This window comes from Delphinus delphis, chromosome 12 (genome assembly GCF_949987515.2).
Source record: "Delphinus delphis chromosome 12, mDelDel1.2, whole genome shotgun sequence".
NCBI classification, from domain to species: domain Eukaryota; kingdom Metazoa; phylum Chordata; class Mammalia; order Artiodactyla; family Delphinidae; genus Delphinus; species Delphinus delphis.
This window is the reverse complement of record NC_082694.2, coordinates 88,791,783-88,808,137: the sequence shown is the minus strand read 5'-3', so window position 1 is coordinate 88,808,137 and position 16,355 is coordinate 88,791,783. Positions and strand designations below refer to the sequence as shown.

Here is a 16,355-nt window from a genome sequence, read left to right as displayed (position 1 = left end):
ACACAACATTGTAAGAAAGCTATACTTCAATAAAAAAAGATTGATGGGAAGAACTGAGAATCAAACTACATAAGAATTTATGATTTTGCCATTTACATCTTTGCCTCAGGGACCAATATATAAGAAAATACATGCAAATGAAAAATTCAAGATTTCTTACTCTTCCTCAAGTACTAGAGTCCTCATTTTCGGATGCTCTAGGACAGAGTACTTTGTCTTTCTATGGCTGGTAAGAAATTATTCAATTGTGGAATATTTAAAATACAGGCAGTTGAAGCATTGAGACGTTTATATGTACGGCTCGGTTCAGGTCGTGCAGGAGGTCCACGAGGGGCCTGGGAAAAAGAGCCAGCCGTGCTCGTCCAGCCTCAGCGAGGGCTTCCCAGCTTAGGGGTTAAACCACTGCCTTCAGCTCAGCCATTGGTCGGATGTAAATGATGCTGCTGTTTTATTTGTCTCCATATCTAATAACACTAAATAGATGAGAACTTTTCTTCTTTTCTCTCAGTTTTCTCAGGCAGTGCCCACTTCCCCTCCCTGTGAGTAGACAGATAATTCTCAGTCCTGCAGGTGCAAAGGTTCTCAGACATCCTGGTTGGGAACTGAATACGGGTCTGGACTAGAAGAGCTGGATTTGACGCCTCCTATTAATTGTGTGACCTTGTGGGGGTCACTCCATCCCTGTGCGTCACAGGTCCTCGTCTGTAGGAGGAAGGGGTTGGTCAGATCCCCAGGGGTCTTTAAGGGCGTGTTCTGGAACCTGGGCTAGAGACCAGGTGTCTCGGGGCCTCTGTTCTCTGGGGCCTCCCTGTCCGTGGAAGGCTTCTGTGGGTGGGGCCGGGGGCGCTCAGCTGCTCGCCTAATTGCTAAGGGCTCTCGATCCAGGATTCCGCGCTGTTTCCATCCATGGTTCCTATTGCAATTGGGTTCCTCACATCTTTCTTTTTTTTTTTTTTGCGGTACGCGGGCCTCTCACTGTTGTGGCCTCTCCCGTTGTGGAGCACAGGCTCCGGACGCGCAGGCTCAGCGGCCATGGCTCACGGGCCCAGCCGCTACGCGGCATGTGGGATCTTCCTGGACCGGGGCACGAACCCGTGTCCCCTGCATCGGCAGGCGGACTCCCAACCACTGCACCACCAGGGGAGCCCCCTCACATCTTTTTTAATAGGTCATTCTCATTAATTAAAAGCTATCGGGTACCACAAAGACGTGAGTGAGGATCCGTGTACAGGACGTGGACCCGCTTGAGAGCATTAGCTTCTCAGGGTTTGAAGGATGCTAACATGACAATCGATGACAAGAAAAGTCAGGGGTTGTCAAATGGCCCCATTGCTGGAAAAACAGCAACAACAACAGAACCTGAAACAAAAGGCTGCATACAGGTCCCTTCAAATGAATGCACGGTGCTTCCCAGGACCACATGCCCTGCGATGCGGCTGGAACTAACGTCAGCCCCCTTCGGCAATGACCACCTTGCTCAGACCACCCCGTTCCTGCCCCCTCTCTGTCTGAATCTGGGCTGCACGTCCCTCACTGAAGTGAACTCCAGCACAGAGGGCTTATCTCAGCCTGGAAAGCGGTCCAAAGGCCGGCGGCATCGTGGAAAGTGGGCAGGGCTGGGGATGGGAGGCCTGGCTTGCCGGCCAGTGACCAGCCCATCACCTGGACCCCAACAGGTCACTCGGCCTCTGGGGTCCGGTTCTCACCACACAGCATGGGGCTGACAGAATGTTCTCGCACGCAGTAAGGTACACGCAAGCTGCTCGCGCGTGGAGTCCGCCTCAGACCACAGGGGACTGGAGATGAGCGTGAAATTGTCGGGTGCAACGTAAACCGCATGGAGCACGTCCTAACGTGTTGTCCGCTCCCGGCTCCTCTTTGTCTGAACCTTGGGCCCGAGGACGCGGGACCTGAGTCTCCCGGACCCTCTTCCTCCTGGTTCAGCGCCCCCGGCGGCTCTGAGTCCTGCTGTGTCCACGCCCTGAATGTCTCCAGTGTGTCCTCCTCTCCCTCCACTCTGCCCCCGCCACAGGCCAGGCTGGCTTCTGGCCCCCTGGTCACCAAGAGCTTTCACTCCTATCTCCTCCAATGCACTGACTTCCTGCCTTCCCCCCTCCATCCCTCCCTCCCACCCTGTCTCTCTCTCTCTCCCTCCTGAGGACAAAACCTGACCCTGCCCGTGCACATACGGTCCTCTGTGGCCACTGGGCCACATCCTGAGGCCACGGCTTCCACATCTCCTTGTCCTCATGGGGCACCTTCTATGACCGGGATCTTCTTATGGCCACAGCCTCCTTCCTGGCTGTGCTTTTCTCCCCCCGCCCCCGCTGGGGGCGGCCACAGTCCCACTGAGGACCCTGCCTCCTCTTCTGGCCTCCCTGGGCCCCCTCCACCACCCGGCCTCCTCAGGCTGGCGCCCCGAGGCCTGAGCTTCCCACGGGCTGGAGCTCCATGTCTGGGTCTGGTGCTTCTTTGTTCAGGCTCCGAGCCCATCCGATGCCGGGGACCCGGTCTGTTACTGTGGGACTCGGTCTGTTACTGCGGGGACCCGGTCTGTTCCTACGCGGATCTGGGCACTTGGCACAGTGCTGCTTAACAAAGAGCTCAGACTCACCAAGTGAAAGGGTGACTGAACACGTGAGCCCTCCCGCCGTGCCCTCCCCTGAGCGCCCCCTTTCCCCCACTGGCCAGGTGGAGAATCTCCCCCTTGGGAAGGCTGGCCAGCCCGGGGGGATGGAGCTCCTTCCGTCTCTGTTCCCTGGTCCCCAAACAGGACTCCGAGGGCCCTTGGGACATTCTGTCATATATGTGTATCCACGGGACAGCTGGCCTCCTCAGGGGAGGAGTCGCTTCCTTCCCGTGATGCCTCTGTGTCCGACCATGGTCCTGACTCACGGTGTGGAGGTGACAGATGTCAGATGATAATCAAGGAGACTTCCTCCAAGGAGAAGACAGTAAGATCCTACTGGCTATAAATTTAGGTAGAACCGAACGTAACCCAATCCCTTTACTTGTAGAAATTGTTCTTCTATCTTTCCAATCATTTTCCATCTTCAGCATCCTTCCATTACGTCAGTAGCAACATCTTCCAGCAGGTACTACATGAACGGCCACCGTGAGCCGAAGAAAGGATGCCTTGGGGAGAGAAAGAGAGAAGTTTCCTCTGTCTTCTGAGGAGCTGATGACAATCCATTTAGGAAGAAAACTTTACATCTGGGCAGAAACTGTGCGCTGGTGACAAGTGTCTAAGAAAGTTTGTGCGGATCGAAGATCCTGCTTCAGATGTTGTGTTTCGACTGTGGGAAAGAGATCTACTCTTTAAAGGAAGGTTGTGATGAATCCTTGTGTAAATAACACAGGATGTAGACGAAACACGGGTGAAATCTGAGGTCCTGCCCGGCTGGAGCCAAAGCTGGGACTCAGCAAAACTCTTCCAGCTTCCATTTTCCAAGATGTTGCAAATTGGGAACGTTTGTGTCCGTGCCGTTCCTTGGATAAAGGTGGGCATGCATAGTGCCCAGGAAGGCAGTGAGGTGATTTGTCCCTCTGGCCCCGTCTCCTGCTCGGTGTTTGGGGGCACAGGGCAGAGGGCTCAGAGGAGGAAGCCCCTCATGGGCGTCGTGTATCCAGTGCTTCTCCCAGGACCCTTCCTTCTGTCTCCCTGGTCATACCCTCCCCTGCATCCTGCATGTCTGGACGCGTCGCTGGCATGGGCCACACATCTTAGGTCAAAGGGCAGGGTGTCCCCTTGTCCCCCAATATTCCTTCTGCTCAACGGCTGTGTGTGCAGCGAACACTCAGTAATTAGCCAAACAGAGCATCTTTGAAGCAGTCTGTAGGGTCCTGTTCTACCTGGCCACAGAGGCGACCACTTCTCTCTTGCCTCTGCGTATTTCCCTAAACAGCACTGTACTTTCTGAAAAAAGGCAACTGGGCGAGTTTCCCCAGCGGGGTGAAATCCAGCCCCTCCACCTGCTTGCTCCTTCCTGGTCTCGGGGCACTGTCTACACGCCTACGGTCCCCCTGTGTACGGTAAATGGTAACCGTCCGACCGTCCGTTTGCCTTTTGTGCCGTCGGCGTGTGTGTCTAGGGGTGGTTGCTAAGGGCAGGGCTGTGCCAGACGCCACCCTCGGTTGGACTCCAGGGCCTTTGCGCGGCGGCAGCCCCGGAAATGTGTGCTCGCCCACTCCCGGCTTGGGGCACCCACACTCAGGTGGAGCTCTCGACGGCCACAGCCGAAGCCCCTGGCTGGGCTGGAGGAGCGCAGGGCAGTGAAGACCCTCAGGCCCTGCTGCAGAACCTCTGCTGCTCTTTGCTGGCCTAGATTTTTATCATTCTAAAATCTAAAGACACTTTTATATAACGTTCAGGCACAGTTTCCTCCTCAGGGGCTCTGTCCCCGCCCTGACGCACTTGGCTGTGGCTCTGGTGACCGGACACTGGCTTCTCTTCTGCTCCTGGGCTTGGAATGTTGAGGCTGGTGGGTGGCGAGAGGAGGGACCAGGTGACCGAGACAGAGAAAGAGAGCCTTTCGCCTTCCACCTGGCACGAAGCGTCGCCCCTCTGCCCGGAAGCCTCTTCCTTACTCAGCTCTGGAGGGTCTCACCCCAGGGTTAGTCTTGGGGGGTGGCAGCTGGGGTCCAGCTCACCTGAACACTGACAAGTGAGACCATTTAAGAAGGAAAAAGTGTGGCCTAAATTTCAAACCATGTCTTTTTCTAGAATTTTCTGGCATTAGCATTGTTTGAAAAATGACCAATCCTTTAAAAGTTTATCCTTTCACAAAAACATTTTTTTTTTTAGTAAGAAGGAAGTGTTTTAAAAACAATTATTCCATATTATTTGCAGAAGGAAACAGGGACACCTTCCCTTCTGCTGCTGGGAATGCAAACAGGTCCCGTCTTCCTGGAAAGAAACTCTTAAAACCATTCCTGTCCTCACGTCCTTCAAGCCAAGGCTCCTCCTTGTGACAAACTGCCCCAAAGAAGGAGCCAAAAGCCACAAAAGCTGTCTGCAAAGACACTTATCACACATGATCTGTAACATGGAAAAGTTAAAAAAAACCTAAATAAATAATTTCCAATAATAAGAGTTGCATAAGTTACAATATCACCATAGGATGGAAGTTAGCCATGAAAATTAAAATATTTAGTGACATCAGAAAAGGTTCATGTTATAAAGTTAAATAAAAATTTAAAAAATACAAATTTACACCTATAACATGAGACTAAGTAAAATGCATTAAAAATCCAGGGGAAAAGTCTGATGTTCTGGGCAAAGGTCACCTTCCCTGAACGGAGCACAGTGACAAGAACGAGACAGATGTTCATGAAAATCTGCCCCCACTTCCGCTATGCTTTCGTTTGTATCCCATTTTTAGTCCTTATTTGAGAAAATGAGCATTTCCCACCTTTACTGCTAAGTCACCTTTGTGCGCATGCAGTGTTTCTTCTGGTTTCTGTTGTCAATAAAAACTCCCTGGGAGGATCCGTTAAGACAATTTGAAAAGCAAACTCCTTTTCAGTTTTTCAAGTCCTGAAGTTTCAAAGCTGCAAGTCCCAGGCCTTCTCGCCCCGTTTCAGGGAGAGGCCGCGGCCGGGCTGTGCGTGGGCTCCGGGGCAGCATGCACGGGCAGCCCAGCCCAGGGTCATGCGGGCTGGGTGGTGCTGACGCCTGGCAGACAGGGCTCCAGTGAGAGCCTCGGCCCCCGACCCCCCCACCCCCTTTGCCTACACCATCACTTATTAGAAATCTCTTTGCGTTAATTTAAGAAGCATCTCTGGCAAAACCGTGCTGCCTCAGGGAAAGCTCAGTCCATTAGTCACTCAAGGCGGTGACTTTGTCGTAAGCATCTGATTAGTGTCTCCTGAGATGGGGGCAGGCGAGGGGCTGTGGTCCAGAGAGTCTGTTACTACAGGAGCGGTGGGGAGGCCCTCTGCCCCCTCCTGAGGGGGGGTCTGCTCCTGTATGCAGCACCAAGAAGCCACTCCGTAGTTCGCTCCCTGACACGTGGGTTAACCACGGTGAGGCCACCCGGTCGCCTGCACCAGAGACCCCGGCTCCAGGATCTGGGTCTGCACGATCCTCCCGGTGGCCCTGCTGCCTCCCTGCCCTCCTGGCTGTCAGGCCCGCCCTGGCGCGGGGAGGCAGAGGGTTCTCAGGGGGCGCAGACAGCTCATTCAGAAGCACAACCGCTATGGGATGGGCTGGGGGCTGGCGGAGCGAGTCGGGAACGTCACTGCGGAATCGAATTTTTTCCGAGCTGCTCACGGCCTACTCTCCTCCCCAGAGTTTTAGGAGATGCGTCCACTCCTGTGGGAAGCGTATCTCTGGCCACGGCAGATACAGCATTAGGTCGTATTCACGGCCCGCTCAGCGGCCACTAAATTACAATGAGTGGAGCTTTTAAAATCTGCTGAATTATACAGGGGGAGCTCGGAGCTTTCCCTTAACAGGAAAGGGAAGGTGCGTTTATCTTCCTGCTCCCAGGTCCACAGGTCCTCGCGGAGGCTCACGGGGCCCAGGTAGCCCAGTCTGAACGAGGGAAGTAAGCCCTCCACGGGTCGTGCACCATCTCCAGGGCGCGTCCAGCTGAGGCACTCTGGACTTTTACTGCCCGTGTGCTCCTGGCCACCAGGCTCTGCTCAGGCCAACATGCAGGGCAGAAATGGCCGGTGACCACAGAGCCTCGCTGGCCCAAGGGACAGGCAGAGCAGCTGAGGTTCTGAGCAGCCAGGAACTTCTGCCCCCACCACCTCGCACACGTGACCTGAAGTCCGTGTTGGGTCTGGGAGGGGGTCTCCTCACGGGACAAGGCTGAGCCTCTGCAGCCCTGACCTGTCCACACCAGGCCATCCAGTCCTTCCCCAGACAGACGGCCACTAAGTATTTCCTCGACTGCCAGCTTCACACACTCTGGATTTGTTTGCTGGTTGCTCGCCCAGGACACAGCCTCTCTTTGCATTACCTGAAAACCCCACTAGAGCAGGTGGCTGCCCTCGGCACACACAGGCCTGTGCCCTTGGGAGCCGTGACCTCACACTCGGGGGGCATCTGAATCCCCTGGGAGGGGGAGGGAAACAGACAGCGGGGCCCCTGCCACATCCTCTGAGTTGGCAGGTTTGGGGTGGGGCGTGTAGCCAGGATGCTTCCTTTCCAAGAAGTTCTCAGGTGATACTGACGTTCCGGGCTTCGGGGAGGACGCCCTGCCTGAGTGGAGCTGATTCGGCCTTCAGCCCCGGGATGGCTTGGCGGTCAGAGGGCTCAGGCCCGGCTGTGGACCCACTGCAGCACCAGAACTATGAGGACGGTGTCGGTGGCTCATCCAGAGCCCCTCTTCACTGGACCTGACCCCTCCGGCCTCCTCTGGACTTTGGGGCCCCGGCAGGCAGCCCTGGGATGAGGTGAGAGCCAGGCGTGGGGGTGATTGCCGGGAGATGCCGGACGATGGGGCAGAAGTGAATTGACCTCAATTCCCAGTTTACGTGGACAATTCATTCTGCACTGTTTAAGCCAGTTTGCAGTGGGGTTTCCATTTTTTTGTAGCTGGAAATGGTCTAAGTCACACAGAAACTTTTTCAGACGAAAACACTGCAATCTCATCAAATTAACTTTACAGCTAAGAGGGCAGAGCTTCCTTCCTCTAACTCTGTCACCAGTTTTAGCAGGAAGAAGGTTCTGGAGTTTGGGGGTTCAGTCATTTCTTGGTGTCTCATCTTGGAAGCCCTGTTTTCTCTTCAGGACAGAAGATCCAAGAAGGAGGAGAAGCAACCACTTTGCAGAAGGACAAAGGTCATCCTCGTGACTCCTTGGGCTTCTCAAAGCGTGGGTATAAGTAATGATACTAACGACGTGATTGCTCTCAAGTATGGGTTTGAAGAGCTGGTCGCAAGGCTGACTTCTCCGGAATCGCTGGTTCTGACTGCAGACTCCAGGTACCTGGAGCTGCGGCCTGGACTTGTCATCTGGACACACTGGACTCAGCGTGAGGGGCTCACACGTCCGTCCCGTCCACCCTCCCCCACCATTCACACCTCTCTGAGGACCATCCAGCAGCCACTGACTCTGGGCGTCGCCTCTCCTGTCCCTGGTGGTGCGGACGCGCAGGGAGCCCGCACACAGGACGCGGAAGACCAGCTCGGGGCTGCGCAGCCAGCCGTCGGCAGGTGCGCGGGGCTCCCGGTTCACGATCGCCCAGCGGGCCAGCGCCCCCCCCCCACATCAGGACCCCCTCTCCGCCCACTAGTTCTTAAACGTGGTGGCTGCGTACCTGCTAGAATCCCAGCACAGACGGTGGACGTCGGAACCGGTAAACCCTGACGGTAGCCGTACCACACACCGATTTCTGCTGTGTGTTCTGGAGATGTTTCAAAGCCATGTTTATGTATCTTTAATCACTAGTTAATAAATCACACCGAGATTATAATTCCTGTGTTTAGTTCTTAACCAATACAGATTGTAATGTTAGAGACTCTCTAAGTATACTTATGTTTTAGTTCCTACCTGAAAATACCTATATTCCTCCTCTATGAATGTGGAGTTATTTTCAAAGTATCCTGAATTTTATAAAATGTCAAAAATCCACCCTGAAATGCATGACCTGTTTTATTTGCAGCTTTAAATACACTGAATCAGTCACACTGTCTTCTGAAATATGTAACAGACTCGGCCGGGGCCAGAGATCTGTCCGTTTGGGCGGACGTGCTCGAGACGAGCAGCAGGCGCACTGTTTTCTTGGGATAATGGCCAGGAAGCTTTTTTTTTTTTTTTAAATAGAGGATTTACTGTGACAATGAAGGTTAACTGCCACCACAGTCTGGAAAGACCATGCCTGAATTTTGTGTTTGCACACATACAATTCACAATAAGGCAATGGTGAGTCTGGGAAACCCACTCGCTTTGAATCTCCACTTCAGACACATAAGTCCCGAGATCACAACATTTTTGCTCTCTCTGCAACCGGGCAAGCTATCAAATTAACGTTAAAATAGGTGTGCCCTAACTTCTGATTCATAATATTAGTGACAAATAGTAAAAAGGACAGGCACGCTATAAAGTTTATGCACGGGGTGATGCACAGCGATGTCTCATAAAGAATGAAGGGGGAGTTGTTGACGCTCGTGGCTCCTGGCTGGGTGGCTGCGTGCTCAGAATTCTTCATAAACGCCCCAGAGTGTGCCCTGCTGCACGGCAGCCATACATTAATTAGAGCATAAAGCCGACACCGCAGTGTTTCCATGCACCCAAGTGGATCTTCATTTTTCACATGCGGGACCCTACTAATTAAAATCAGCTTTGCAATTAAATGTGGAAAATTGTGTTAAACTTTCAAGCGTGGTTAGAAAAAAACGCAATTATTTTTAGGGTTTTTTATTGTAATGCAAATGGAAATTCTACCCATGTGAAACCAGTAAAAGGGAAGTAGAGGGATCCCTATTTCTCTTTCTTCCTCTCTGTCTCTTTCTTTCTTTCCTTTTTGATTATCGATTCTCCTCTCAGTTGCACGTTGAAATGCTCCACCATCTCTCCCAGTGCCTGGCTCTCTTCCAAGGCTTTTAGTGAGAGCTCTTTGTCAAGGCATGAATAATACAGCCCCCAGGCTGCTGGCAGCATCCAAATGAGGCGTGCATACATCAGGAAGCAAGCCCTCAGCTCCAGGTCCAGAACAAGCTCCCGGGAAGACAAGCAATTATTCACCCGTGGCTGCCGCCATGGCAATCACACTGGTAGGTGCAAAGGTATATGAGATGGAAAAAAATCTGAAGAAGGAACGTGCACCATAAGCCAGAGAGAATTTAATGATTTCCTAATAAAAAATAAATCTACCATTTGGAGCTTTTAATTTTAAAGTTTCAAGATAAATTGATTTGACTCTGAATTTTCTAAACAGGGAAGGATTTAAATATAATACCAAAGCCATCCCCTGGCTTTTGGGGGATCGTTGCTTGTACGAGTCTCTCAAGCTAGATTTTGGATCAAATATCTCACCAGAAGCCTATGCTCAACAAAGAGTAACTTAAAAAACAGCTGTGAGGGGCAAACGTAAATAAAATCTATTAAGTTTCAGAAGTAAATTCAGAGGGTTCACAAAACCAATGACGTGAAGAATGAATTCACATTAAGGGTTCTCTTTCCCTCTCCCTCTCTCTCTCTCCCTCTCTCATTGGAGGCTTATACAAAAATCACCATTCAGAAAGAAAGAAGTAAATCCAATTAATTCCAAATGGTCCAGGATGTATATAACTATTATAAGGAAGGCTAAAATTCAAATTCCTCTACAGTGTTTAATGTTTATTAATCTGAAATAGAAACTAATATTTTTTATGATTCCTATTTCTAAGTTTTATTGGGACTTTGATGATGAATTTAGTGTCTATATATTCATCCCTTTGTAACATCAAGTTGCACCGTATCTTTAACACAAGCGGTATTTTATATCAACGTGGGGAGGAAACGTTGTGAATATATGGCATAGAATGTTCAATCTTACTCAAATGCTTAGGAGTAGATTTTTGCAGAAATGTTTTGACGTTCCATATTTTGGCTCCTATCTTAATATCCGTTCATCTAATTCTCTGGATTAATAACCAATCTCTTTTTCAGGTCCTTGAACCAAACAAAAACAATTATAGATAGAGTGACTTGTGGTCTCCTGTCCATCTGTCTCCATCCCTAAGACGTTCATCTTCAGTAGAGGGGGGCATCACCAGGACATGCAGAGGGCCCAGTCCCCCAAGACGCCCCCTCAGCTCGGGGTCTGGTGTCGTCGGGAAGCTCTTCCTGCCCTCGGAGCCCCAGGCCAAGGGTTGGGTCTGCATCCTTCACACCTTGCCTGCCTGCAGCCTCTAGCCAACCAACCAACAGCCCAGCAACTTCCTAAACTCCAAGTGCATGGCCTCCACGTATTCCATTTTTTTTCTGCTGCCCAGGCTGCAGGCATGTGGAAAAACGCTCTTTTTTTCACCCATAGGTGTTTTAAATGCTTACAGGTCACGAGTCTGCCTGAACACTGGGAAGGAGGTGGCCCAGGGAGGAGAGTGGGGCATCCAGGACGCTCCCTTCCCTGAATTTAGGCGTCTAAGAACCAAACCCTGGAAAACTCACTTAGGATGGCAGAGGGGTAGTTCTGCACCTGCACAGAAAGACTGGGATGGGCCCCTGCGTTTGAGATGCGAACTTCAGCTACTCATAAATACCAGTTTAGAAAAGACGTGTGCACTGGACTGTGTGCGGTCAGGTGTGCGAAAGATGTGAGATGTGAGTGGGAAAGCAGAGGTCGGATTTGCTGTGTACAGAAAAGACTGTGTCGGTATTTTGCTTCACGACAGGAGACTTACTTCTGGCCCTGACTGCAAATCCATGATGGTTTGTCATACTTATGTGCTAATAATATAAAACCTAAAAAAGTCAGAGTCATGTGTCTAGATACTAATGATGTTTCTGAAGATAACGGCTGGTAATCTTGTCCTCTGCCTGGAGGCCTGGCCCTGTTCACATGCATCAGGGCAAAAAATATTGACTGAGCTCGGATCCCTGCTGGTCAGTGTGCAGGGATTCAAAGAAATGGACCTTCAGTGCCAGGCGTAACCCCTCTGAGGAACTGCTGTGTTGCCTGCATCAGATAACGAGGCTCTGTCATTCGTCTTCCTCTTTTTCACCTTGACTGCCCGGAGACTCAGCACTGAATGGAATACTGTATCAGAACTCCTGATACACCCTGGGTTTCTGGTAAAATTATGTTTTCATTTCCCTTATGTTTTTCCTAATTTATCTCTTTGATTCAACCTTTAACTGTGCAGTTGTGCATGTGTTTATCAGGCACCTCAAATTGATGGTGAACTATTAACACAAATAAACACCCATGAATAGATTATCTTTAGTTCAAGGACATAATTTTTGAATAAGGCAGACCAACGAATAAAGTAAGTATTATAACTTTAATTCCTACCTCTCCATTTTTAACCAGGATCTTAAATTGTGAATGCCTCGTGAATTCAGATTACTGTTTAATTTCACAGGTCCTATCTGATGACTGATCCTCCTCTATCACCTATTCCCCATTTCTTACAAATCCACAACCCTACCTCTACCACGCAGGAGAAAAGCCATCAGTCTTAGAAGCTGTCACGAAAAGCCAAACCCCCGTTGAAGCAGCAAAGGCCACCCCCGACGTGCATGCCCTCCAAAGCGATAAGAAGGCACGCTGAGACTGCGATCAATACTTGACTTCCTTAGAAATTTTCTTGTGTTCAAAATAAAGATGAACTGAGAGGCATCATTTTACCACTCGATACCAAATTTCCTAAAAATAAAGATGAACTGAGCGGCATCATTTTACCACTCGATACCAAATTTCCTAAAAATAAAGATGAACTGAGCGGCATCATTTTACCACTCGATACCAAATTTCCTAAAAATTGTATGTTTTATTTTTTACACTGTTGATTCCCCTCACCTGCCTCCAATTAATTTTTGCGTGTTCAAATAAATAGATACTTCAATATACTAAAAGAATGCCTTTTTATTTGGCTATGAACTGGCGTGATATGTGGGTAAAATGAAATTGTAGCCTTAACGGGAATATATTCATTGGAAAATGTATCTTTAAAAGACTGAAGTAACGGGCAGTTTCATCAAGACCAGAACTGAGGCTGCTGCCCTTGTCCTATTTGCAGGGGCCTCATGTGCTCCGAGCATCAGCGGGGACAGGGCAGCGGGCAAGGTGACACCTGTGTCGGTGGGTGGGTAGTGCAGGTGTTCACGTGCATGAGCACAGCTGTCAGGGGGGAGAAACTTGCATTTAGGAAATCTTTTAAAAATAGAAAAAAGCAAAGCCAGATATAATTGAAGAGTCTCACAAATTTGAAATAGCACCAGTCAAAAGATGTTGATGTATACGCGGATCTTGTCCACTACAAGGAGCCCCTTTTCAGTCTGAGCAATTCAAGCGTCGCCCCTTAGCTGAGAACTGCTGATATGCAGACACGGAAAACTAAAATTTAGAAAAAGCCCCACTTGATAACCCAGCGAGATTCCTCGGAGAGAAGTCTTATCTGTGACGTAAGTTTTGAATGGTAATTAGTTTTACATAACAAAGTCTGCAACTTTCTCATTATAAAACCGAGGAAATTTGAAGTCAATACATGTTAAATAATTCACCCAAAGCCCCTTGGGTAATCAGTGGCAAAGGGGAAACGGGGCCCAGTGTCTGTGTACTGGGTTCCCACAGTATGCCTCCTCACTCACTATTTCTATTAAAACAGTGGGAATTCCAATAATTGCAAACACTATGACTCATGGTGAAAAATAACATTTTAAATTTAAAAAATTGAGATTATTTTTGCTGTAAAATTGTCCAATTTGGCTGTTCCTGTGACTCCTCTCTAAAATTCCGCCTACTTCGCTCCTGAAAAATTCAGGGTGTTCTGAGCTCTCAGCAGCATCGGGTCTCAGAGGAGGGTGGAGCCCAGCTGTCTTCGCATTGTTCCCAGCCTAAGGCTGAGCATCATTTCTGAGCAGTGGAGGAGATCCCAGGGAGAGCTGTGCACACACACTGCATCCCACAGGGCCCATCAGCCCACAGCTCTAGGGGATGCACCTTGGGTAGGAACACAAACGCTTGAAACAATTCTTTGGGAGCTTCATGACTTTTCCAGCAAAAGTGTGGTTATGACGCCCAATTAAAACTAGCTGACACCTAATTAAAACTTTTTAGTCAAATTTAACCATTCTTTCTAATAGCAAAACTATTGTCTAGCGAAGAGATGATTAGGCGAAAAAATCCACTCATGCTTGGCTCACTTGTTTTCCATTGTAAGCACAAACAATCCAGTTTTTAAACACTGGATTTTTAAAAAGGAATTTACATGTATACTCCTTCATAAAATAACATGTAGTTAAAAAACCACATATTTAAATTACGAATTTACATATATACTCCTTCATAAAATAACATGTAGTTAAAAAACCACATATTTAAATTACATAGTTCAATAAGTTTTCACAATCAAATAATAATATAATAAATTAAATATAATAATTTAAGTCACAAAATTCTCTTAACCATGGCCTGTCGTTCCTTTGGGATGAATCCATTTCATCAGGGATGCCCAGTGAAAATTCCCTGCCTCCTTAAACGCTAGCATGGGTGTTTTGGAGTAATTTGAAATTTTCCCCTTGTTGTTGCTAAAGGACAATCATAATAATTGCTTGATTTCATCCGTAAATTAGTGTTCAGCTGAAAAGGAAATAAAGTGGAAAGCAGCGAAGGACGGCCACCCTGGGGTGCTCAGGGCACCTGCTCTAGCTCCCGAGCTTTGGGTACCTGGGCCCGGCCCCTGATGGCCGCTTGGGCTGAATGGCCTCAGAAGTGAATCTCAAGACTGAGCAAGCTGCACGTGACTCGCAGTCTTGGTGTGAAGGATGCGATTCCGCTGTGGCGCATTTTAGCAGCCGTCACCTGCCTATCCCGTGCTCCAGGTGCTGCCACCTCTGTCACGGACATGAAATCCCGGTGTCTACGAGCATCATCTCTAAGCCCCAAAGCCTCCGAGCGTGATCTGTCCGGACTTTCCCCTCCTGCTCTGCATTTCCCCTGCAGCTGCCCGGCGCCAGGCCTGGACCCCCTTTCCCAGGACGAGCCGAGCGCCCACAGGAAGGAAGTTCACGCTTTACTTTACCACCGGATGTTTACCATCCTGAGCTACGGAAGGAGAAAACGGGGAGGAGAGATATGGCTCCCAGTGACTTGGGGGAGGATCCCAGGGAGCAAGTGGGGAGAGGTGCAAGGCTGGTCCTCAGTCGCCACCCCTGGTGTGGGGTAAACGCTGCCCCAGAAGGTGGTCAGAACATCTCACAAGAGCCCCACGTCCGAGGAGGACAGGAAAGCTTCCCCAAGATGGTCCCCATTCATTGTGCCCACAAGTCACTCAGCGTGGCGTGAAAAGCCGAGGCCTTACCTTCTGTGTCTCGCATATTTTCCGCTGACGTGGCCACTGCCGTCACAGCCAGGGGTGGGACAGCTGCAAGAGGAAAGGATGGGTCACTCAGGTGCCACCTGGACGGGAGGGAAGCGGGGGACGCAGACAGACAGGGAGGCATGGAAACTGGGAGGAGGGCTGGGGTGCAGGCCCTGGGTCCCCCGGGCGTGCAAAAGCCCTGTCTGCTACGACGCACAGTCTCTGACCGCCGCTGGGGTGCATCCTGCCCACTATCTGAACAGGATACCTGCCCGTCCTGTTCACTGACCTGAACAGCTCCTGTATGGCCGGCTCCACAGGAACTGCAGAGAGAGGAAAAGACACAAATTGACGATCGATCCCAAGAAGCCCCTTCCACAGACAGCTACCGAGAGGGTGGTGTCCAGGCCGGGTCTGAGGGCTTCGGCAGGACAAAGGGGACCCCAGCAGGGCCCCCAGGGACCTGGAAGCAGGGACGTACCTCGGAGCCCTTTGGACCGCGTGCGGTGCCGCCTTTCCTCGGTATCCACCTCCATCTGGGGAGAGAGGAAGGCAGTCAGCGTGCTTTCCTGCTGGCAACTCAGGGACAGGTTCCCTCTGGAAGGGGTGCTGCTGGGGAAGGACCAGGCAATCTAAACGTGTTGTTTAAAGGTAACAAAGCAGACCTCGTCTTGCAGGGCCCCCGCAGTGGAAGACTTTGATTAGGACACACCTGGGTCGGTCAGTCTGAGTTGTACTTTGTGCCAAGAATATAATGGATAGGGCTGAAGTTTGCAGGAAGGAAAAAAGTGCATATATTAATGTCTAGATTCTCCCTGTAGCTGAAGTGGAGTCGTGGTAGGGAGGAGGTGGGTGTCACAGAAGGACACGTTTTAGCGTGCGGGCTACTCTCGCCATGGTCTAGTCCTGGGGGACAATTGCATCTACCTTGATCTAAATCGTCAGGACGCTTTCCAGGGTCACAGCAAGGCTCACACTTGGAGATGACAGTGTTTCCATCTATTACCTTGCAGGGTCCTCACACGATTCTGTAAGGAGGTGTCTTTCTTACACTTCCTTTACAGCTGTGATTTGCCCAAAATCATTCAAGGGGCAGCTTTGGTGCAGGGTCCTGAAACCAGCCACTGTCTACACGTCCTCTTTAAGCCACGGGAACATACTGCCAGCTGGGTGAATGTGAGTAATTTATACACAGCAAAACCGCATCATGGGAGAATTCCACTCAACGCATCAGAGGGGCTGACAAGAGATGAGCAGTAAAGACGACAGCTCCTCTGACCAGATTCCAACCTGGACTGTGTCATTTTTCACCCCGCCCATTGTGGCCAGAACTGCATTCTGGGCAGAAGATGGGGACGTCGTAAAATGTCAGGTACTGGGGGGTGTGTGTGGGAGAG

At 50.3% G+C, this 16,355-nt stretch overlaps 1 protein-coding gene across 7 annotated transcripts in view; it reads right to left on the bottom strand.

Annotated features, from left to right (window-relative positions):
• Positions 1 to 16,355, bottom strand: part of MYT1L (myelin transcription factor 1 like) — a 398,116-nt gene that overhangs the window by 122,582 nt on the left and 259,179 nt on the right. For all 7 annotated transcript variants that reach the window (XM_060027164.1, XM_060027163.1, XM_060027167.1 and 4 more), the window contains exons 6-8: positions 15,440 to 15,494; positions 15,248 to 15,281; positions 14,959 to 15,021 (exon numbers count right to left, since the gene is read on the bottom strand). In XM_060027164.1, coding sequence (XP_059883147.1) covers positions 14,959 to 15,021; positions 15,248 to 15,281; positions 15,440 to 15,494 — 152 coding nt within the window. The remainder of the gene's footprint in view (positions 1 to 14,958; positions 15,022 to 15,247; positions 15,282 to 15,439; positions 15,495 to 16,355) is intronic.